Raw genomic sequence first — 25527 nt, forward strand, 5'->3', positions numbered from 1 at the left:
CGAAAGATAAGGGGTATATTCATTTTGTCAAAACGTTTGCAACGCCCAGAAGGTAGCATCAAAGACCCCATAAAATACATATATTCTAAGATCTGAGAACATCTTGGTTTTTCAAAGGGTATCAAAAATTAGTTTCTTGCTCATTATTCATAAACTATACCAAATAAATGTACAAAAGTTTGAACGCATATTGTATGGGCAACACTGTTGCATTTGTATACAAAAATGGAAAAAATTAACCGTATCTGCCCAGTGTAGGCTTAGTGTATTAAAATTTAATTTTTTTTCGATACCTTTATAAGGCGCAGAAACAAACGTCAAAAGTCCCATAAAGTATATAAATTCTTGACCAGTTTCGCAGCACTTAAATATCTCCGTCTGTCCATCTGCCTGTCTGCGCAGCTGTGTAGTATTTGCGGTAAACATTCTTCCGTTAATGAAAATGAATACCTCAACTTTAAAAAAACACGCCTCTAACGCCCATACATCTATTCGACAACTTTTATTTTGAATATAGAAAAAATCAGACGCGCGCACTTCATATAGAGCAGGAAAATGTTGATGTTTTATATTTTTATCTTTTTTTGGATAACGGATGCGTATAAAAGATTCGGCCACAACCGAATATAATTTTTTTAGTTTTTTCTTTTTTGTTATTATGCGAAAGTATAATAGATAATGAAGCGACTCTTTTTAAATCTTATTTCAACTGTTAATTAATAAACGTTTTATTGTACATTAACATACAAAAACGATGAATAATAAAAACTCGATAAGAATCAAAGCAATTAAATTTTGATTAAAATCTAGATATTACCGATAAGCGTGTATTTATGTTGATTATAAATATTCTAATCGTTTAGTCTTAGAAACAAATCTTTAACAAAATAAAATTTCATAAAATATAATAAAAATTTTCGACGAATACTTAAAAACAAAGATATTTTCTTTTGCCTATAAAAAGTCAAATATAAAGTATCTTTTCAACTTTTTTTTTCTTTCAGATAAATATCTAAGGATACTTAATCCTTTTTAAGATTATCGCCTTAGTGTCTATATAAACAGTAAAGGCGGCACGGCACAGAAATGGTAATAAAAAAGTTGAAGGATGCGCAGCTTTAAAGCTTAAAGCACATTTAGAATTATTTTGAAACAGTATTAAGTACGGACATGGTGAGCGATTATGTTTGACGTTCAATTCTTTCAAACATTGCTCAGTTTCTTAGCTTTTTGGAAACCTAGAGATTATCAAAAGTATTCATCCCAAAGCTTATAAAATATATATATTTTACACACCGGACTTTATCCATCCCTCTGATCATTGTTCAAACCTTTTGAAGAATTCTCTTGATCACAAAGCAGAAATTGAAATACGAACAGTACTTCCCGAAAAGAGTTTAAAAATTTTCTGCCAAGGTCCTATTTATCACTGGGAACAAAAAAAACCTGAAACGACTTTAAAAAAAAAAGTAAAAATATTATATTCGGTAGTGACGAAATATTTTGTACCCATTGGCGTTACCATAAAATAGACTCAACAAAAATTAGTATTCATACCTGTAAGGAAGCGTTTTGCTTCCTTCCGCACAAATGTCTATCCGTAGACCCCACGCAGTTAGTCTGGTTTGTCCGTTCACACGTCATTTTACTGGACGCGATCATTGTTCTCCCGCACAAATACACAAAACAGAAACTCACAAAATTTGCACAAAGGTACAAACTCTGGAAAAACGATAGAAAACGTCAAATGTATAACCAACTAAAGAAATGTATACGAATGTATGAAATGATACCTAGTGATAACTGCATAAAACGCGTAAATATAGTAGAACATGTAGAAATGTAATTGTTTTGCTGAAGAAGGCATATTGTGAACACATACCTAACGGTTAGCATTTTACAATTGAAATTAGCAATATTAATAAAACAAAAAAAAAAAAGAATAGCGACAGGAAAGAAAACCAACAAGATAGCTATGATGCATAGCACATGAAGACATGCAGGCTAACGGGTAGCAAAACATACGATTTAGTGCCTGAGTCGGCACTCACAACAAGATCATACGAGCTGTTACGTAAGGTAGTATTAATGCTAAGACATACGTAAGAACAGGTTCGATCAAACCTAAGTTAGCACACGTAAAGATAGATATGTAAGAATAACATTGTAACATAGATGCAGGCAAACCTTCTCGATCAAACCTAAAATAGCATACGCCAGATTAGATGGATAAGAATATCATCACATACACATGTAAGTGAGTATAGACTAGAACATGCATGTAACGGTGATCACGACTATAAAAGAACGTGTCGCACCACGCTCTGCCTTTCAATTGTGTCGTAACTGCCGGAGCAGCACACCTCAATTCAGAGGTATGACCATGGATGATAACCCGGACACCAACGAGCGTACGCCTGAGCGTCCCGAATCCCCGGAGCTGCGCGTTAAAAGGTCATCTGTAGTAGCGAACGTAACCATAGGTGGACTGTTGGTCAAAGGTGCGATTGATACTGGAGCAACTAGAACTATAACCAAGTCTAGCCTACAAGATGCTATACCGTTCGTACCAAAGGCACACAACATATGCACGACAATCCTTACGGCCGACGGGACATTACGGTACAGTCATCGAGAAGTCATGACCACGGTCAGCATAGGGGAAACTCACTTTCAGTTACCGTTGATAGTCCTAGACGACGTTGTCGATAATCTCGCTCTAGGCATGGATTTCTTGACCAAAGCACAGGCGACATTAGTTATCGAAGAAAGGGCAATGCAATTTGGTAACGCAGCACAACAACCCAGAGAGTCATGATAAAACTAGCCCAACCCGGCTCATGGCAGCACTGAAGTGAGAGGTGCAGCCTCAAACTCCGCGGTTGAAACCAAACACGACGCTTCCATCAAACAAGCTCCAAAGAAAAGAAGAGACAACGCGCTCCGCACCCACGTGGATCCCCCGAAAGAACAGCGCATCAAGAAAATTCACCCGCAATGACATTAGAGATAAGTTTAAACACATTGATCTCTCAGAGAAGTTTCCACACTCCAGGTCTGCCGTAACTTCAAACACGTGTCACACAAATATTACGTCTTTTCCGGACAGAAATCCAGACGCACCGTCAGGACCGACCGCAGACGTCGAAGAATTCTTACGAACAGAGTTTGCGGCTTTTGATAACATGCGCGGTATAACTAGTATAACAAGCCACCAAATAAGAATGAAGGACGACATACCAATAAAACTTCGATATCATCGCAAAAATCCAGCTATGCAGGAGATAATTAATCGAGAGGTCGTCCAACTTCTCCAAAACGGGTATATTGAACGATCGAACAGTCCCTACAGCGCACCCATAGTATTAGTTCCGAAAAGAAACGGAGAATGAAGGCTCTGTATTGACTATCGCATCCTGAACCGTAGGTCAATACCAGATGCCTACCCACTATCCAAAATAAAACATATCCCGGATAAATGGCGCGAAGCAAAATGTATTAGCACTATTGACTTGAAAAATGGATATTGGTAGATCCCGATGGACCCCCATAGTAAGCAATATACCGCACCGGGGCGCGGTTTATACCAGTGGCGCGTTATGCCCTTCGGGTTACGCTCGGCACCAGCAACCTTTGGAGATAATCATCAGCCCTGAATTGGAACCATTCACCCTCGCATATCTCGATGCAATCATTGTGATCAGTAAGACTGTCCGGGAGAATACCAAACATCTCAAGCAAGTATTTCAACTGCTGCGAAACGCTAAGTTACGTATCAATCAGGATAAATGTCACTTCTTCAAGAAAGAATTAAAGTACCTAGGACATCTGGTAACTGGAATTAGCACTGATCAAGAACATTCATCAAGAACATCAAGCCACCAAACAATATCAAAGAGTTGAGACGCTGCCTAGGCACACCCTCAAAGTATCGGAGATTCATCCAAGATTATACCGATATTACAAGCCCATTAAACACACCATCTATCAAACGCACTAGAGAATTTCGCCGCCAAGCTGGCATCAAAATACGATCGTCCATATATAGTAAGTGGATTCAAGTCCCCAGTTATCTTGATCGTAAAGAGCCTGAATGGAAAAACCGAAAAGAGAGTGCATGAGAGCGAAGTTAAAATTTTTCACAAGCAAGACAATCCTCATTACAGCGAAACAGCCAAACAGGAAAGCCCATGAAACCCTTCCTACATCGAGCATCGAAGCATCGAGCAATGATACGACGATAGTCGTATTGCACCACCCACCAGATGTCAAGTACCAACAACGGGAAGCCGTCGAATAGTTTAAGCACCGGGAGTGCAGTGACGCACCAGATGCAGTTACTATCCAGAAAAAGGAATAAGAATACACGCTGTGGGAAAAAAAGAAGAACATTGAAAATAAAGAAGAAAGGAAGGAAAGGAAAGAAAATACAAAAAAATTATATAGAAAACATATACCTTAAAAAAAAAAAAAAAATTAAACAGGAAATTACGAAAAAAAAGAGAAGAAAAATAAAAAAAAGAACAACAGAAACACAAGTTGCCCAACAAAAGTGCAGAGTTAGAGACAACCACGAGCAAAGAACTACAAAGTGTTACTACGCGAGAAAATACTACAATCACGATCCCGGCGTCCAGGAAAACTAACAAGAACAAAAAGGATAAGAAGTATCTAAATTACAAATCCAAAGCAGACAAAAACAACGGCAATAGCTCTAAAAATAATATTAACAACAGAGGGCTTGTTTGTATTATCGCCCGAAGCAAGGGCAATTTAACAAGTTAGCATTACCGTCACTTACATCTCTAATGTTAGCGACGTTACCACCGCTACGTTACCACCACCAATATGGAGCGTACGAGCGATCCATCAAAACAAGCATACATCTGGCACAATCAAGCAGATAAATGGTAACCGCTGGTCGAGGATGACCCAACTAAAAACCGTTTGCAGCATATATATAGGGCGGTGAGCCGCCTAGGAAAAAAGTCAGAAAAATTCTAAAGAAAATACCAAAAAAAAACAAGAAAATTCTTGCGAATGTATATATTGGAAAAGAAGTATCGGGAAAAAAAAAACCTAAAAAAAAAGGAAAACTTACTAAAGAAAATAAAAAAAAATGTGGAGAAAATCTTTCAAAAGGCTCACATTAGGGAAAAAGGGAAAAAAACACAAAGAAAATCAAAGAGAATACAAAAAAAACATTGGGGAAAAACTATGGACAAAGAAGAAAATATTAACAAAAAAAAAAGAGAACATGGGCAAAAGCTTGCGAAAAGCATATATTTAAAACAAAAGATAAGATGAACGGCAACCTCCAGCGGCAAATACAGCCTCAACACCTCACATCACCCACAGCAGATAACTCGTCAGCAACAAGTGCAGCCTCAACACGTCACATCCCTAAAACCAGGTAAATCATCAGCAGCAGTAATTGCAGCAGCAGTAACATCAGCGTCACGGTCAGCAGTGACCGCCACATCACCACCAAGCCCAACAGCTGCGGTAATAGCATCATCAGCCCTCACTCGCCGTTGGAAGAAAAATATATATACACCCCAGAGCGAAAATGTATAAAAGTAAGTCGTAGGGGCCGGTAGCATGATTTCTGGGCGGGGCAGTGATTTCGTACAGTCCCAAGGCGTGGGGGTCAGTCCGCGTCTTCACTCTCTCCCGAAGCGAGGGGGAGAGGTAAGCAAGCGTTTTGCTTCCTTACTGTTAACAAGTCCGTCCGCACAAATGTTCACTCGTAGACCCCACGCAGTCAGTCTGGTTTGTCCGTTCACATGTGTTTTTACTGAACACGATCATCCTTCTTCCGCACAAAATACCAAAACATAAACTCTCAAAATTTGCACAAAGGTACAAACTCGAAAAACGATAGGAAACGTCAGATGTATAACCCGCTAAAGAAATGTATACGAATGTATGAAATGATACCTAGTGATAGCTGCATAAAATGCGTAAATATAGTAGAACATAATTGTGAGTATGAACATGTAAGTGAGTATAGGCTAGAACATACATGTAACGGGACAAGGCTGGTGATCACGACTATAAAAGAGCGTGTCACACCACGATCAGCCTTGTGTCATAGCAGCCGAAGGTAAATGATCACGGACTTAACTAGTTAACTTTTACTGAATGGGGTTTTTTGACCATTACGAATACGGGATGACAGGTGTGGCTTTGCCGTGATCCCTGAAAGAATAATAGGATTGTTGACCATCACGGATAGGGGATGACAGGTGTGGCTTCGCCGTCATCCTTGAACCAATAATAGGACTGTTGACCATTACGGATAGAGAGTGACAAGTGGGGCTTCGCCGTCATCCCTGAATAACCAATGAACACTCAAGTCTTGCGAGATAAACCCATTAGGAACTGAAGTGGGGCCCTGTAGGCCCAGGTTGGTTGCTATGACACCCGCGGCGCACTCTTCTCCTTACGGAAACTCGCGGTACTGAAACGTGAAAGAGAAAGTACAGTAATAATCGGGAACAAATAAGAAGTATTAAAACGTTAAGGTCGGATCACCACGCTGGTTTTTCCGCCTACGCCTCTTAAAATTCGCGTGAATATTATAATCTTCCCGTAAATAAATAAATAAATAGAAACTAAGAACAAACCCGAAGGTCCAAGTAAATTTTACTCTATAAATATTCTTGGAAAGAGTCCTGGATTGGCTGAACTTACCCCGCCAAAAAGACTCGTTACATACTATATAATACCGGGTAAGCATAACTGATTTTTAAAATTTTTGTAGAATAAAAGTGGAAATTTATATTGCGTACCTCCCATCGTTTGAGTCATGAGCAAAATGCATGAAGTCCAATTTTATTGCATTGTAGGCGTGTCCTTTAACTGGTTTATGCGATTTTTAAATTCTTTTGTTAAATTTTAACGTGATATCTTTACTTCCACGAACAGGAGAATGTTTACCTCAAATACAAACAGTTTGCAAGATGGACAGACAGATAGCGGACATTCTTAGCAGCGTTCCCAATTTGGCTTTGATCAACAATGCTTGCTTTTGAGCGTTATAAAAATTCTCACGAAAAAAATAAATTGTAGTCCGTTATAATATAGAGTGGGCGAGACCGACGCAGTTTGTGAGTAATGAGCAAAAGACAAATTTTATTTCTTCCGGAAAACAAAGGTGTTCTTAGTTCACGTAATGCTGTAGAAGGAGCGTCCATCGATTTAGTCCATTTTCAATACCAACCAGCGTGCAAGAACTTCCAATGTTTGTGCAAATTTAAAGGCGATAACTCCTTTTTGCAGCCATAAGAGTATTTACAGCAGACGTTACGCAGATAGAGAGACTGACAGGCGGATATACTTAAATCGACTTACTTAAATCGACTATACTTTATGAAGTCTCTGAAGGCTCCTTCTGGGTTGTACGAACGTTTTGCTAAGATGAATATATTCCTCATGCTTCAGTAGCGGGTATAAAAATTGCAAATGTTTACTTCAATGGAAGATAAGCCGTCGTAAATATAATAACATATTTATATAATATAATTATCTTCTGTAATATACAACATATTAATAATTTTCATTAAGAGCGCTCCGTGCAAGTTTGGTGATAAATATCTTAATACTGCTTGGTACGGTGTAACGTTTTAACGAAAAAACACATGCCGGGCATATTCAATTTCAAAAAATTCAAGGTAAGTTTTAGTTTTCAATACCAGTTCTCATTTTGAGTCTTCTAACAACAAACAGACGGATAGACCGATTTAACGAAATTCACTACGAATTTCATGTCAATGAAATTCTTCGCATTGTATAGCGATATATCAATTATCTGATATAGCCTGATCCGTGCATAAAAATGAAATAGTGTGGTTTTCATACAGTATCACATTTCACTGCAACTTATTGTTTGACTTAATTTTAGTAATCTAATCTAATGTATAACCCAGTGTGGGCCGAGTTAATAGTAGAATGCATTTTTAATATATGAATTTGAGTAATCACCTCTTTTACGACAAAAGATTTCTTATCTCTATGAAATAGATTTCTTTTTTCATTTAATACAAATATTTAACTTCTTATCATACCTTAAGCAGACTTTTTTAAACTTATCCGCTTACTAGCTGCGATCGATCATAACTATATTGTAACTGTATTGTCTTGTATGGCTTGATTGTTGATCTGCGCACTATGAAAACTTTACGGTTGAAAACGTTGGCTAGGTTTACTTCGTACCTTTTAACTCATCGAGATGAAGTTTTCAATTCAAGAAAATGAAAGAAAAGGACAGAAGTCTTTATGGGAATATATTCAAAATATGAATAGCGTATACAAAATGTTCAAATTTACGATGGAAGCCTCAGGTTACACTTATCAAAAGCGGAATTGATACGTCTCAGTTTATGTAATCTAATTTGAAGAGAAAGTATTTTGTAAATATTTTTTTAATATTATTATTTTTTTTATTCATTTATATATTTTCTTTAAAAATTTCAACATAATTTCGGACTCGTTTAAAGATTCGCTTTATTATAAACTATATTTTAATGGTTTATAGAAATATTATCAGTAAAATGGAGCAAACTATCTTGCTTGCTTGAGCAGTGATTTGCACAAAAATATTAAAGTAATATTCAAAGGCAATAATAATAAATAAAATTTTAAACTTAAATAATAAGAAAAAAATTAAGATAAATGCTTCATATTAATCGTTCATATTATTAGAAAGTAATTATTTTTAAAATTTGGCAAACCTTCCTTCTCAATTTTTGTTGTTTTTTGTTTTTTTTTTTTATTACATACTCTTAATATGAAACAATAACTACATGCAATTAGCAATAATAATCGTTATTATTGTAAGGGTTGAAATTTTACGAAATACTTTAAGGCTCTAAAAATATAATTTTTGTTTGTATATAAGTTTTACTAAACATTAAAAGGGCTCTCACTCAAAGCTTACATGATACATGTTTACATATATGCATGCGAATGCACAAAATAATGCTACATAATATAAGAAAAAGATTTCTTATGGATTATTCTTTTCTGTTTTAAATATATATATATATATATGTTTTTTTTAAGTAAAAGAAGTAAATAATATGAGCAAAAAATTAATGAAATAATGGCCCATAACATAGATTCTTAAAAAAATAAAATAAGCACAAATATGGATAATAATACAAAATTAAAAATTGAAACGAAAAAGTCCATCATTTTTTTTTGCATATATATTTATGTACATAAATAAAATTTTACAAAATATGCAAACATAGGTAAATGAATTAGAAATATATATAAAGTATTTATTTAAAGACATAATATTTGATATTTAAAAAGCAAAGCTTATACCTATGGTATATACACAGTTGTGTGCCCGTGTTCCCGTATATCTGTTTATGTCCGTGTGTGTGCGTAAATAATGGCCAGTATCCAAACACACACATATGTAAAAAATAACATATCGGAAAAAACCGACTACGCTAACGCTATCTTTAACTCTATATGTATATATATATGTATATCTATATATATATATATATATAGATATATATAATGCAGAAAATATATTCAAAATATTCAGTTATTAACCTCACTAGATTGTGTGACGATTTCCTTACTATCAGCGGATACATTGTTGTCACATATGCTCAGACTACAAGCAGCGTTATTATTATCCTTATTATTATTATCATCATTATCATCAACATCTTTAACGGTGTCGTCATTCTTGTCTACTTCACATTTTTTTAATAAAACTTCCATAGTTTTCAAATTACTCAATTTCTCTTCATCTCGATTAATATTAAGCATCGTGTCGTTCATGCGATGGTAATGAGCTTTTTGAGAAGTACTAGGTCGAGAATAATCCAAATGATCGTATTCATCTACATTGGAAAGAAGATATTTTTAAAACAAGTTATATGCCAAAAATAGAAGAAAACATAAGAAAACAACGAATACAGTGAGAAAACTATTTACGCCTTCTGAAAGCGTATCCTACAAATTAAACGCCTGAGGATTTCGCACTATATATATTCTGTGAATAATAACACATATAAATTGAAGTCAAATGATATAAAAATGTAAGAGACTGTGTTTTAAAATTCCCAAGCGGGGAAATTTGAAATTTCCCAAATTTGTTGGCAAACAAATCATTAATTAATAGCATTTTGATATACTACATTGATGAGACAAATTTGAATTAATTTGGACGGATCACGCTGATTTTTCAATTAGAACTTTTGATATGAACGGAGGATGTATATATGTCATTATACAAATTTCTTAATTGTTGTGTTCGTTATCAACGTAACAACAGAAGAATAGAAAGACAAAATTCAACCGAATAAAAATATTGCTTGAACTTTATGAAATCTTTTGTGCGTTAAAAATGGGAAAATAAGTCGACATACATTCATCATACGGTAATGGGTATAATAATTAATATATGTGGCTCTAAATCTGCGCATATTTCAATATAATAAACAAAACTAAAATAAAATATGCAAGAAATTACCGGTGTTTAAAGCATAGGAATCAGTAAGTTAAAGAAAAACTTCTAATATTATAATATAGTATGAAGAAGAGAGAAAATTTAGAGTCTATACATAAAATTCAATTGAACTCAAATAGATAGATTACTTAACTATAACTAAGTTACGGTTTGTGCGATTTAGAATCATTTCGTGCATTAAATTAGGTTTGTTCGTCCACGTGATGTCTGCCTATATATTCCTGAGTTCAACCTACAAATTGCAATTTTTTAGATATTTTGACGAAAAATCTTGTACATTGACGTGCTTTGGCCCAAAACTTCGTATTAGCAATAGTTCAGATCGGAACACTTTTTCGACCCCTTCCAGTTCACCACCTTATTTTGATAACTCGTTACATGCGTAATTGTATTCTTCTTACAATTTGTTCATGTTTTGGAAATGTTGTTTAAGATTTGAAACTTTGAATCGACAGTGGAAAAATTATAGTGCGATTTTTTTTTTAACGAAACGATGGTTTTTGATTTTGGCTGCGTGCTGCTTGGAACGTGAGGCTTAACGAAACAACTCTACTGTTTTTGTGAGAACTTTATTTAAGAATTATTATGATCTCGAAATAATTATCGCGTTACGATGGAAGACATCGTAAACAATGGATAAAGCGGAAGTGGTATAAAATATGCATCTATAATTTATACTCATTACTAGATATTAAATTTTCGTCTTATAAAAGTAACAACCAATTAACTAAAATCTTTTACTGCATATAAAGGAATAATAAAGCAAATATAATCAAGTATTAAAACAATAACATAAGTCAACCGAACTCAAATAATTCGAAAGATCCAGAAGAACATACCGAAGAAATAAAGAAAGAAAAATTATACGCACACTGACAATTACAGATATTGATATGATTGATTGCAGTTGGACTCTTACCATCAGGAAATAGAATTTTTTTATAATTTTTGACTGTGTATTTTTTTACAGCGCAATAAAAATGGATGAAGTGTGCAAGAAGACAGTTGAGAAAAGTATTAGAAAAAGAAAGTAGAAAAAATTAGAATATAACCCTACCTGGATCCTTAAGCCCCTCTTTGTGCTTAATCTCATCGTATACGTGTTCCTCTTTTAAACCTTCCAGTGAATTATAGACATTAGGATTTGTTAAATCAGCGTTTAAATTTTTAGCTATCATATCATGATTATAATTAATTGAGTAAAAGCCAGCTGGAAAAATCAAAACAGATCAAAAAAATTTATTAATTTTTTAAATAGTTAAGGAAGAGGAACTTACCTTTGCCGTTGCTGCTGGCATTTGAATCATCAGTGTACAGTTCACTTCCACTACGGTTAAGATTGTTGATCTTTGGTTTTAAATTGTTGAGCAAATGTTGTTCGTCCCCGTTTGGCAGGCCATACACGGGATTATCGAAATTATGGCGATCTGGCCAACCTCGCGTAGGATCGCTTGTATACTGGACGTGAGCAATTTCTGTTTTTAAATTGGATACTCGACGCCGGTAATAGAAAATTACTGCTATAATAACGGCCACAAATAATATGGCTAGAGTTAAGCCCCAGGCTAATCCTGCGCGGCCAGCTTTATATAAAACAAAGCAAGTATAATTAGTTTGGAAGAAAAAAAAAAAAAAAATATATATAAATAAAAATTTAAATATAGTAGAAATTCTTACAGTGCAAATTAGCTTCTTGTATACGTTGTTCAGCGGTAGGAACATCACAATTTTCTCCAGTGAAACCAACACGACATATACATCCTTGCGCAGCATGACAAACGAAATTGGGCGATGGACATGAGCAGGGTAGCATGCAGTGTGGTCCATAAAATCCATCAGGACACACTATGAAATCAAAAAAGGAAATGCTCTCAATAACTTTATTAACGTTTAAAACTTAAAAGTTTTTCATACCTTCTTCACAACGTTGACCCATCCACCCAGGCTGGCAAATACAATGGCCATCATTTTTACGACATTTCGCTTCGTGTAGACAACGGCATTTCTGTATACAGTTTGTACCAAAATAACCTTCTTCACATGATGCATTGCAACTTAAACCATACCAACCTGGCATGCATTGGCAAGCACCTGTTATGTGATTGCACTCACCGCTATTTGCGCAATTACATATTTTGGTACAACCGGAACCGTAATAACTAGTTGGGCAAGGATGTTCACATGTCAAGCCGATATAACCGTCACGACATATAATTTCACCAGTAATATGATGACAGCTTTTGTTGCCTAACGAATGCAAATAAAAGTACGTTAAGCACTATAAAAGTTAATCATTTATCCCAAAGTGTTTATTTACCATGGATGATAACAGGACATTTCTCCTTACAACCCATACCATAGGAGCCCTCATCGCAAGGTTTTGAGCAATCTTCACCGGACCATCCAGGCGAACAGATGCAATGGCCCGTATCAGGGTCACAAGAAGAATTATTTTTACATCTGCAAACTTGATCGCAATTTTCACCATAATAACCAGCTGGACAATTTGTTTCACAATGAACGCCTTCAATTGATTTAAGAAAAAGCAAAAAAAACGAATAACAACGAAAAAAAAAAATCCAAAATTCCACGGAAATACATAGAAAACAAAAACGAAAAGAAAAACAAGTAAGAAAGCTCTACTCTTCTTGAAACAATTTTTATAAATTGCTATCTAGGGTAACTGTTAACTAATTGTGAGTGGATTTGAAAATATATGAAGGTTAGGCATAGACATAGGTAGAAATGTGTACCTAATATACATATATATATATTAGGTTGGGAAAAAAGAAATCCATTATTTTTATAATTTTTAACTTCAGGACTTCATTTAACATGCATATATATACATATATATTATATACATGTATATTAAGTTGAGTTCAATCAATCTTTGGGGAACAACACTTTTAAAAGTACTTCGGGGCATAAGTTGAGGGCGAAGTGACCCTAGCTCATTTTCGAACTAAAACAATGCTTGTGTTAAATTTCAAAATAGAAATATAAACTGTGGAACTGTTATCAAACACATAGGTCGGGCTGATGACACAAATCCAAGACTACCAGTTTCTGCAAAAGCTAATCTCTCTAACACGTATCTTTCCTGCACTGTAGTAACGGTTCACAAGTTTCTATCGTGCTAACTTGCTCGACAGCGCACGAAGGCAAGTTACGAAAATTTCTTCGACGGTCTATTCCTGCTTACGCTAAACATAACGAAAATAATATTACTCTGTATTTGGACATAAATTGATATGATAAAAAAAAATTGAACTTCAAAATAAAAGCGATGAAACTATTAAGTTTGAACAGTAAAACAAAATTAATTTTTTAAACGGATTGTTTCTATATTAAAAATAATAAAAATACTGAAAAAATTATTAGGTAGGAAAAGTCAAATCCCTCTTTATACAAACATAAACGACGTTGTCTAACAGATGACGATGATATCGTATTTGCAACGTAACTGCAGTATAAGTTTATTCAAAATCACGCTCTTTCAAGAAGGCAAGAATGCCAATATATCATAGCGTGCTCAGTTTGTAAAAATGGAATAATTTTTTTTGATAGTGGACTTGTATTCAAATGTATTTAATTTAAACGTAAATATGTAGAATTTTCAAGTTTTTGAACGCTTATTACTACCTATATAGGAAAGTAGGAAGGTTTAGAAACCCTAAGGAGATATTGCAAAAGATTTCCTAAGAAAAAGCTGCTTACAGCTTCATAAGAAAATTGTTTCTTGAGCACTGATGATTTTTTAGAGACTATCTATATATCTTCCGAATCTTGAATTTTTTTGATGATGATATTAATTAATAAATTTCAAAACATGCTGGTAAGAAGAGATTGTGCAGGGAAATATGCAACATTATATAAGTGAGGGTAAGGCGAGAGATAATGAAATAAAATGAGGAATATAAAGTCAGAGACTTGGCCCATACCTCCCCAGCCCTGTTTACAAATACATCTGCCATGAGTACTATCACATGCAATGGTATTATTGAAATCACATTCACACTGTTGTGCGCAATCCAACCCGAATGTGCCAAAATCACATTTGCGTTCGCATTGCGAACCTGTATAACCAGCAGCGCAGGTACAGGCACCATCTGTAGGATTACAGGAAGCATTATTCTGACAATTGCAAGTATCCTTACAATCCTGTCCAAAGGTATTGGGATCGCATGGCCGATCACACCTAGTGTTCTTCCAACCGGGTGTACAAACGCATTGGCCTGTTTCAGGAGCGCAGTAAGCACCATTCTGACAATCGCATTTCTGAGCACAGTCCTGCCCGTAGGAACCATTTTCGCAAGTGTTTTCACAGGTGTCATTATGGTAGCCAGGAGCACAAATGCAGGTGCCATTCACTGGGTTACATTTAGCACCATTCTTACAATTGCAATTGTTCTCGCAATTTGGTCCAAATTTTAAAAACGGACACGGTCTATGGCACAAAATGCCACTCCAGCCGGTTTTGCAAAAGCACCGACCACTACCTGGGTGGCATAATTCAGTATTCTCCATGGCACATTCACAAGTTTGATTACAATAATTTCCGTACTTATCTTCTGTACATATTCGTGTACCGCAGTCCACACCCGTCCAACCGGATAGACAATAACAACTGCCAGTCGCCTTGTCGCAAGGTGCTTCATGTAAACAATGGCACTGGTGAGTGCAATTGACGCCATAAAAATTACTGGGGCATTGATCAAAGCAATGATCACCTAAATAGCCAGGAGGGCATTCACATTTGCCGGTTATGTGATTACATGGTGCCCCTTTAAAACATTCACAGTTTTCTTCACAATTTGCACCATAAGTGCCCAAAGGACATTTGTTGGCACACACTTCTCCCGTCCACCCTGGTGTACACATACATTCGCCGCTTCGAGGATCACATTTGCCATCATTTTGACAACGGCAATCCTGCTCACACTGAACTCCGTGTTTTCCATCAGGACATTGATCTTCACATCTTTTGATATTCAAAACGATTTAATGTGAAAAATACAATATTTCTCGTTCTATGATAGTAACATATAACAAAAAAGAACTTACAATGGTCCCCTAAAGCCTGGAGCACACATACATTCGCCGGATACATGATGACAAGTACCACCATTCTCACAACGACATATTTCTTTGCAGCTAGCCCCATAAAAACCATCCATACAAATATTTTCACATTTCTCGCTTGTATATCCTTTGGCACACTCACATTTGCCGGTATGCGGCTCGCATGTGGCCTTATTATGACAGTCGCATTTCATTTCACATTTGCTACCCCAATAACCAGGTGGGCAGTCTATATAAAATTCAGGTAAATTAGAGCATATAACGCCAGAAATATTTAACACAAAAAACAAAGAAAGTGTTCCCCACACGAAACAATTAACCTTTTAGCATTCGCTTATAACACATCGTGGTCAATTATTCCCAGTCTATTCTATACTATCTTTATGAAAACACCCATATTATTCAGCCTAACATTGCCTAATAAAATTTAAGTTCGTTTCGATCATTTGTTTTTGAGGTACAGGACTTTTAATGGAAATGACTGTTACTGATAAATAAAGTTGACAAGTCTTTTCTTACCTAGAGAATTATTGAGCGACATATTATAAGCGGAGAGAGATGAAAGAACTGGAGAAAGCTAGTATTATGAAAACGAACAGTAATCTTTTCGAATGTGAATGCGCGACTGCGTTGTATGCACTACAATTCGTTTAACAACAAAAGTGTTTTTGAGTTGCATACGAAAAAATGTTTGAAAGCGAGAAACTAAAAACAAGCCGTTTGTTATAAGAAAGTGCAAATCAATATATAAATCAAAATAAATTATTAATATATTAACTACTAGAGATTTGCTTTAAATGCTCATAACTGTTTTAAAATTTAAAAAAAGTCGGTATCGATATAATATTCGAATATTCGCAATGGAATATGAACAATCTTTCTAATTAAACTTAAATCAAAAATATTTAAAAGTTTCATTTTTGAATAAATGAAGGTTTTCCCGTTAATTAAAAACAAAGATTTAAAAAGTAATCAAACCGATAGCTCATGTTAAAAGCGAGACAGAATAAAGACGACATAAAAAATAATTCTTAGGAGCTAAACGTCCTTACCGATATATAATCGACTCAAATATATAATTACTGCTCAAAAAATTGAAATCCAAGATTTTTATATACTTTTTAGATACTTTTGTCAAACGAAACTAAACAGATAAACCAACCACTTTAGTCTTGTATTCTGATTATGTTGAACCATTCAGAGAAATGAAATAATATTACGTGTAAACGAAATAGTAACTAAACGGTTGGTATTTAATCTTATGATATGATCTCAATTTCTTTATCATTTTGAACTACGAAACTAATCATAGTTTTATAAGAAATATTTTTGGCGTGGAAAAGATTATACGAAAATCTACGAAGTCATGAGCACTTAATAAATCAGAAAAGTGAAAACGAAAGAAAAGCAAAGAGCAGAAAGAAAATATATAAAAGTACTGAACAATAAACACGCATGTAAGTACATGCATAAAGGAAGGTTAAATTGAAGGCTTTCAAAAGAAAGGAAATTTAAATAACAGAATTGGCATAGAAAAACGAACTTATGTCACAAGCAGGTCCTCCGTAGCTATGATCGCATTTACATTTATTGGGCGCCAGGCAAACGCCGTGCTGACACTTGGGCGTGCAATCGGGCATGCAAGCATTACCGGCTCGTTTGTATCCCTCTGTATAAAAAATGAGGAAAAACAAAAATTTTTGATAAGCGAAGGTGACTTGAAGGAAAAAATAAAATATTGTATAGATACCCACCGCAACAATCCTTAACAATGCGCGATTTGGTTAAGGTTTGTGTTTTATTAACGACTCGCTCCTTAAAACTATAGGCGGAACAGCGGGGTGGTACCGACAGACACCACGTAGAAGTACGCACCTGATAGCTTTGCAATTCGGTGGTAATAATATCAACGTTATAACTTTAAATAAAATGAAAGTAAAGCCTTTGAAGCACTTAACAATAAGGTATATCGACAAATGATTAAGCTTACTTCTCAACCTTTTTACATATATTCGGACCATCGAGTTCAGATTCAACGTATGTATCACTAGTTTCCGCTTGTATTAATGGAGTGCAGCTGATTAGATAACTGCTACTCAGTAAAGCAAACACTGTTAAGCTAAACATTTTTCTACTGCCTAAGTAAACGGTTAACGGAGAACAGACGTTACGTATACAAATATGAAAAGTTTGATTGTTCCTTTTTTATAGACTTTCAAATAAACTGCTGCTATTGAGCAAAAAAGTAAAAAAATAGTAGTAAATAAACCACTTTTATAAATAAATAAAAATGAAAGCAAATTACATGAAATATGCAATTTGCGTTACGTACCCGTACAAATGAGCATATGCGTGCGTTCGCTGGTATGTATGTTCTTTATTTGAATTTTACTTCCATTTTACTATTACACCCTCCCATATACAAACCCAATTATTCCTTATATTGAGTATTTCTCTTTGTTGTGTAGTTGTCGTTCTCGTTGTTGTTGCAGTATTCTTTATTTTTCTTCTTCCCTTTTGGATTTGTTTACAGTATATTTAACTGGAATATTAACGTCATAATAATATGGGTTGACTATGATGAATCAGTACGTTATTATTATATTTTATATGTCGAATATGTTGATACAATTGTGATTTAAATACACCTACATTTTTACCCTTTGTTTCTTTTAGCTTTAATTTCCTTCGGAGAAATCATCGTTGATCCTTTCAAATTTCATGGCAAGTCAGTTCATGGATACGCTTACATTACACTAACTTCCCATTTGTTCGATATCTGAAACTGAACAAATAATTACACGTATATAATAAAATTTGAACATAATCAACAAATAACAAAATAAGAAGGAAATTATATTCGGTTTGAGCCGAACCTGTTGATACTCATCACCAACGTAAATTAAATATGATATTCGATTACAAGTTAGACCAGATGATATGCCATATATCGTACGATAGATGGTATCAAACTTTTGTTTATATAGACTGAAGGCTGCATTTATATATGATTTCTTGTTTGGAAAGAGGAACGTGCGGGGCAGTCATGATTAAATTGTTCATAAATATGTATACCGTCTCTCAATTGTAGTTATCACCATCCCGCTTTTGTAGGTATAAGTGCTTCATAAGTCGCTTTAGATCAACTCTAGAACACATGCGCATTTGAAGCGTTTCCGTGGTTAATTTCTAACGTAATTTTTGCGTTTTGCTTCCGATGTTATCTCTTATTGATGTGGTGTTCTTGATGGAAACTGTTGTCTGCTTATCTGGTATTATTTTAGCTTTACAGTGATGTGGGTGAGCTTGTAAATAAGCCCTTCTATTTTCAGACTAGGTTTAGGTAATAATCTCCAACATTTATTCAAGTCGAATTGTAGCTGTGAGCGTTCAGCTCAAATTTGTTGACTTTAGTAATTACGACAAAACACTGCAATGAATTGATGCATAATCATCAACACTGCCAGAGTTCCCATTTGGCATAGAAGGAATGAGGAGATTAATATACCATCATCTTTAAATCGTGCTTTAAAATACAAATATTTTTTTTTTATTTCTCGCGAATCGTTCTTTGAAACATGCACTTATTCATTTATTTATTTCAAGGATTCAATACACAAGACTTCCAAGGCCAAATTTAAGTCTATTAAAGTAAATTTCAGTTACACATTGGGAACATATAGTATTTTAATAACAATATATTACCAAAAAATCCAAATTTCAAACGAAATGGTGTAGTAGATGCAGAAGGCAGTCCTACAATGCAACTTAAAATTGAAGTTATAAATCACAACGTAATATAACCCATTTGCACCTTACAAATTACAATTCGACTTCCAAGCCATAAACTAAGAAATTCAATAAATCATAACTGTCATACTATAGACCGTGTCCCATGGTGGTTGCAATTAAAAAAAAAGAAAAGCTAACGACATTGCCACTCCAAATGGTACACATAATGGAACCGAATAGACAAACTTTAATGAGCGCAATGGGATGCCAACCCCTCTTCACAGCTCATCTCATTATCATTCCAACAACAAGGAAGAAGCCCAACCCGAAAAGCACTATTCGAGTGAAAAACTATAGGTAGGCCCGGTGGCAGATAATTCCAGCAACGCGCAACGCGCCCAAGAAAGGACCTCTCAAAACACCTGCATCTACTTAAACATAAGAATCATAGAACATAAATTTAGAGGCAGGCCATACTTAATTACCCTTTTAGAATGCAATAAGCTATGGCACACTGAGAAATGAGCAAAATACATCCCAAAACCGCTTAACATGCTCCGACATATGTGCCCAACCACAAATATTATATATTATAATAACGTTATTATGATAACGTACAACAGAATTCAAAATATGACAAGGCAGAGAAAACATAAGGTGTAGTACCAGCTACCACTTTCAGGTCACAAATTATCTACGTTTGACTAATTCCGGCAGATAAGTACTATTGGATTAAATTGAGCGCAATGTAGTCACTACTTTTCCATAGATGAACTCAATTGTTTGTCAAAGATAAGATGATGATCAACAAATATATCCAGGCACTTATGTAGGTCAACAATCTCTTTTTGGACTCGCCAATGAGGGTATTTAATTGGGGAGAAGACTTATATTTCGACGGGTTTATGAGCAAAGCGCTAACTGAAGACCATTCAAAATCTTATCCAAGATTATAACTGATATTACACTCGAGAATTCTACTCAATTTGTAAATAATTGATTAGTAATTGAGACTGTGCTTACGGAGGATTGGTATTATCCAGAAATCAAGAGTCTGCCAATATGGTTGTCATGTATTCGTTAGACTGGAGATTAAGTGGTGTGTTAAATGACTTTTCCTTATATCAGAGCGGGTCCACCCCGTGAGCTTATGTGGTCCAAATTTAGCGTATTTAATTTTCTGGAAGAAGATTTTATCATACTTCATCATACGCAATAAGTATGTAGAAATTGTAGATTTATTTTTCCGTATATTGTTAAATTGATAATGTTCCATGTTAATTCTGTATTGGTTCAGTCGGTTTTCCCCTTGAATTGAAAGAAAGTGCGTGTTGTGCCTATAACTTAAGCTAAAACTGTCCATTCTATTGATGATTTGAGATCTATTTCAATTTTTCCGGCTATTTCCAAAATTGTAGAACATATTCTCAAAGATCAGATTTTTTCTGCTGTGCTAAGACTTATTTCACCGTCCCAATATGCGTTTCGTCCGGGGCATAGCACCACGAGTCTATAAATAAACTTAGCCGGTACTATTAGAAGTAAGGTGAAAGGTTCTCACATGACGCCCTTGGTAACCGTAACAGATTATCAATGACAGTCTATGACAACTTTTGGAAAGGTGCTTAATTCCCTATTTTTAATGCGGCGAAATCTAAGGCTATGCTTTTTGGGAACGCAAATGGGTTCGGTTCTTCTTGGTGCAACCTATATTGAAATTGTTGACATATATAAGTGCTTAGATATATATATTGATAATAATCTTACCTTTGAAAACCATATTGAATTCATGCATGAGAAAGTTGCGGGTACTTTACGAGCTATTTATTCCAATAGTACCTATTTACCGCAGTGGACTAAATTCCTGGTTCTGCTGGTAACTTTTTAAAAAATTGTAAATTTTATGGTACGCTATGTATATGGTTTTGACGTGGCAGGGAGCATGTGTCTAAGTATGTTAAGTAGTTCTTGAGATGTACTTTCGCAATATTCTCATTATGGCGTAGTCTGCAGCAGTCAAATGTGGCCTGCTTCCCAATCTATGCTCTGAATTTGTTTTTATGAACGCCACTAGGAATCTATAGGTCTCTACAGTTTTGATTAGATGTAGGTGTTTTAATAGATCTTTTTGATATGTGTAGCGCGACGCTGGAACCATTTATCACTGGACTTACGCATTTTTTCGCACTATGATAACACCTTCCAGATTAAGCTATTTAGGTGCATTACCAAAGTTATATAGTGGATAATATGTTATTCGCTTATATTACGGGGGCTGTATTTCCTTATATATTCGATTGTAAGAGTATTTGGTAAGCAGTTAACTAGGGTCTGTTTGCGATTCTCAAAAAAAAAAAAAAATAATAATAAATAAATAAATAAATCAAAAGAAAAAGAAAGAATGCTACCATAACGGGGCTTAGTGCTGAATAATTTTAATCTTATTCTCAAAATTATTTTCTATGGTTTGGAAGCCAAATTGCTTATGTCGAATTCTATAGATAGATATAGATTTTTAAATTGTGAAGTGTCAGCGGTAATTCTTAATTTTTTTTTATAAAGGTAGTTTATGTTATTGGATAAGTGTATTTATTGATTAATACAAGAGATAAGCAGCTTATACACTGCCTTTGTGCTTATTGAACTTTTATAGTGTTATGATGAAGTTTAGAATATTATTGTATCTAGTTTGGAATTTAAACTTTAACGAGCCAGTGCAAATTGTACTGTGTTACCTGTAGTCGCTTCAATGCACTAAATTGGCTCTTGAAGGGCTTCGTACTGTTTTCTGAATACATATAAATATTGAAATGATTAAATTAATTTCTGTTGCTATGTAAAGGTTACTTTTCATTAAATCCTCTATGCCAGACTAAGGTCAAAAAAACAAATCTACGTCTGACAAATTCATGTCTTATGGACCAAAATTTCCACTATAATATATTAAAAATTAGATCATTTTGCGGTGTTAAAACTTACTTTTTATAAGGATGGTCACATGAGGTCAAAACTTATTTTTATACTATCCAAATTTAGCATGCAGATATACTATTAGTTAACAGTTTTTGTTCAAATTTTTATTTTGCAACGACATTTGCAAAATAATGGGAGTAGTTGTAAAGGTAATAGTATCTAGTCTGTTTTCAACAGGACTCATCCTCGAGCAAAAAATTATACTGAACAAATTTAATCAAAATGTCTTCAAAATTGCGATCCGTGGATTAGGCCAAATTCAGAAGACTATTTAAAACCAACCGGTACAAGGGAAGGTGAGGCTACAGAGCATCCGCAGAAGCTTTATATATTGCTTATAACAGGCGGTGGAAGGTATAAATATTACATATCAATTGCCAATTAGTTTTCTAAGTGTTTAATAACTGCTAGGATACTAAAAGTTTGGGTCAATCACAATGAAACGAAAAATGGATATGACAAAGTCAAACTTTAAAAAATCATGAGTAAAATAATAAATTCGTAACCCTCTTTCTTTCACTATAAAGTTGTATTTTTAATAAACTCCATTAAATCAGTTCGGTCTCTCAATAAAAAGCAAAATAATAATTATAAATGGAAAGGGGTTCAATCGATCGTATGAAGGTATCTACTATATGAAGTTTTTTGGTTGATGATTCATATAAAAATTTATGCATACAACTTTGCACATGTAAGATGCGTAAGAGACATTTTGAAAATTTTGAAGGACAACAATCTCTAAATAACTGCACTTCATTCAAAGTGCATTATCGAGAAGTGCGTCTAAGACAGCATACACATTTTATATCCTTAGCATAACAATCTATGGAATGAAAATTTCATTGATATTTGTCAATGGAAGTAGATCTGATCTGCTATCAAATATAGACATATTAGAGCGGTCAATAGACAAAGGAAATGCAAAGATAAAACAATCATAAATTCAAAGAATTTAGGAATAATGAAAATTCTTCTCTTTAGTGAATAAAGACGACGTTTCATAGCCGCCTCCTTTGCTGATTGATTTGCTTGTCGTACTGAGTTTGGTAAAAAAATGATAGAAAACTTTCCACATTTTTATATGACATCATACGTGACTCTGAGTTAGATAGATTAGAATAGAGACGTGGATATACATTGCGAACAAATTGCTGAAATAAGTGTTTTCAGTGGATGCAAAATGTATTCATTATATAAGATAATCCTATATAAGATTTTTATACATCTATTTTGAAGATCATTCATATCCAACATTTTCTCCAAACGAAAAGCATATTTTTCCTGTGCCTTCGCTTATCTGAAGGCGTCAAATTAATTTTTCATATATTAGGTGTTTGCAAAAATTTTGGTCAATGACTTCTATAGGTAAAAATGATAAAGAAATGGGAAATACCACTTTACATGACAGTTGAGTTCGATAGTTTTGACCTTACTCTACATAAAATAACAGTTTTCCATTTATTATTATTGATTCATCCAGCATACGCCGATGCCAATCAAGGAGCGTTCAAAATTCTTCTTCCAAATTCATTACTTTTGATGTTTTTTTGAAAAAATCTACCAACGAAGCTCATCAAACACTTTAAAGGGCTTATGGTGATGCTGCTATGCCAGTTGTCGGTTTTGGCTTCAACGGTTAAGAAATGACGACACGAATTGACTGAAAATGCCATTTTGTAGCCAATTATTACAAGAGTTATCCAGGATACACTGCTGCAGCTCGAATGGGAAATTGTGCCACATTCAGCGTACTTATCAGGCATGGTGCCTTCTAATTAGCACTTGTTCAGATCGGTGCAACACGGATTGGCTGGCACGCGGGCCTGCAAAGTTGAAGAGTTGAGAAAATGAGTCGGGGAGTGGATCGCGAGCAAGCCAATATAAGTTCTTTCATCATGATATCGCCATGTTGCAAGAAATGTTGTAAAGTGCCGTAGAAAATGATGGAAATGAATTTGATTAATATATATTGTATCTATTGTCCACAATAAATGCTTTTTCAAGTGAAAAAGTGATCAACGTTTTTGCAAGCACCTAATCTTTATTTCGTCGTATAAAATTCTTGCCAAGCAATTCCAATGCAAAATTTATTTTCAAATATTAACAGAACTTCTAATAATAATCTTTCTATTATTCCCCGACGAATAATAATAAAATAAATAGACACGTACGCACATTATTATTTTACTTCATATTTAAGTCTTATGTTGAAGTCGATTTGGATAAAACAATTATTACGCTCTTTACTCTTGCAAGTAAGGGTACACACGCATTCGCCCACGCCAACTACTACACAATAGCGACAACAAATTTATAAAATACGCTCAAATCTCTGATGAACGCTTCAAAGCTCATCAAGGAGCAACTTGAACGGTTGTTTTTCCTTCTTTTTTAGTCATGCCCATATATGATAGCACTTCTTGAGTTTTATGATTACTCTGTACGAATTTCATTAATACACAACCATATTACTAGAGTAATGTTGGGATAATTGTATGAGTGTGTATACGTACGCCTATGAAAACATAAAGCTGTGAATCGTATCGATGAGTGCATGCCTGTATATATATATATATGCCTGTATATATATATATATATATATATATATATACACATGCGAACGCCAACATAGATTTGTATTGATAATAATGACATGCTGGTCGATGATAAAACGGAAATGCTTTCTATCTTTCTTTATTGTTGCCTCTCTCTTCCTCATTTGTTTACATTGAAAATGTTCGTGGGATTAAGAGAACGTATTTGCTGCGTTTATTGTATATAATGTTTACACACACCCTTACGTACATGCTTTATATTTGGTGTATTTATATAATGGAATTACTTCCAAAAACATTTTTATAGTAATTCATTGTAGCAGTAATTGCTGGGACTAAGTGATAACAATACATTAGTTTCTTTTTTTTTTTTAACAAACTTCGATTTTATTCATCAAGTTTTTCAAGCACAATATGATCAGTTTAACGCTTCTCTAACATTTCAAGATCTTTCCAACGGAAAGATTTATCAAGACTCTTGTCAAACATCAACTTCGGCAATAATCTCATCATTTGATATAGAAAACACTTCAGCACATTAAGCTTTATCAAACTATCTCCAAACATGTACATAAACATAATTCCACTATGCAGAGCCTGCACTTAGCTAATGAGGGAAGAGCTGATTGACTCATTCTCCATAACTGTATTTATTATATCATAAAAGAAAAAAAAATTTCTTGT

At 34.5% G+C, this 25527-nt stretch overlaps 1 protein-coding gene across 6 annotated transcripts in view; it reads right to left on the reverse strand.

Annotated features, from left to right (window-relative positions):
* Positions 1-9269: 9269 nt before the first annotated feature.
* LOC119637759 (protein draper) overlaps positions 9270-25527 on the reverse strand; it is a 28919-nt gene continuing 12661 nt past the window's right edge. The window contains exons 2-15 of one of the 6 annotated variants that reach the window (XM_038034012.1): positions 18236-18368; positions 17916-18125; positions 17574-17810; positions 17338-17501; positions 17127-17252; positions 15566-15812; positions 14443-15482; positions 12816-13022; positions 12413-12745; positions 12176-12343; positions 11776-12081; positions 11556-11708; positions 11418-11450; positions 9270-9869 (exon numbers count right to left, since the gene is read on the reverse strand). In XM_038034012.1, the coding sequence (XP_037889940.1) occupies positions 9562-9869; positions 11418-11450; positions 11556-11708; positions 11776-12081; positions 12176-12343; positions 12413-12745; positions 12816-13022; positions 14443-15482; positions 15566-15812; positions 17127-17252; positions 17338-17501; positions 17574-17710 (3222 nt within the window). In that variant the 5' untranslated portion in view covers positions 17711-17810; positions 17916-18125; positions 18236-18368 and the 3' untranslated portion in view covers positions 9270-9561. Of the gene's footprint in view, positions 9870-11417; positions 11451-11555; positions 11709-11775; positions 12082-12175; positions 12344-12412; positions 12746-12815; positions 13023-14442; positions 15483-15565; positions 15813-17126; positions 17253-17337; positions 17502-17573; positions 17814-17915; positions 18159-18235; positions 18369-25527 lie in introns of all 6 variants that reach the window. The other 5 variants (XM_038034011.1, XM_038034013.1, XM_038034014.1 and 2 more) reach the window with 5 other exon arrangements.

Source organism: Glossina fuscipes, unplaced genomic scaffold (assembly GCF_014805625.2).
Source record: "Glossina fuscipes isolate IAEA_lab_2018 unplaced genomic scaffold, Yale_Gfus_2 61, whole genome shotgun sequence".
NCBI lineage: Eukaryota > Metazoa > Arthropoda > Insecta > Diptera > Glossinidae > Glossina > Glossina fuscipes.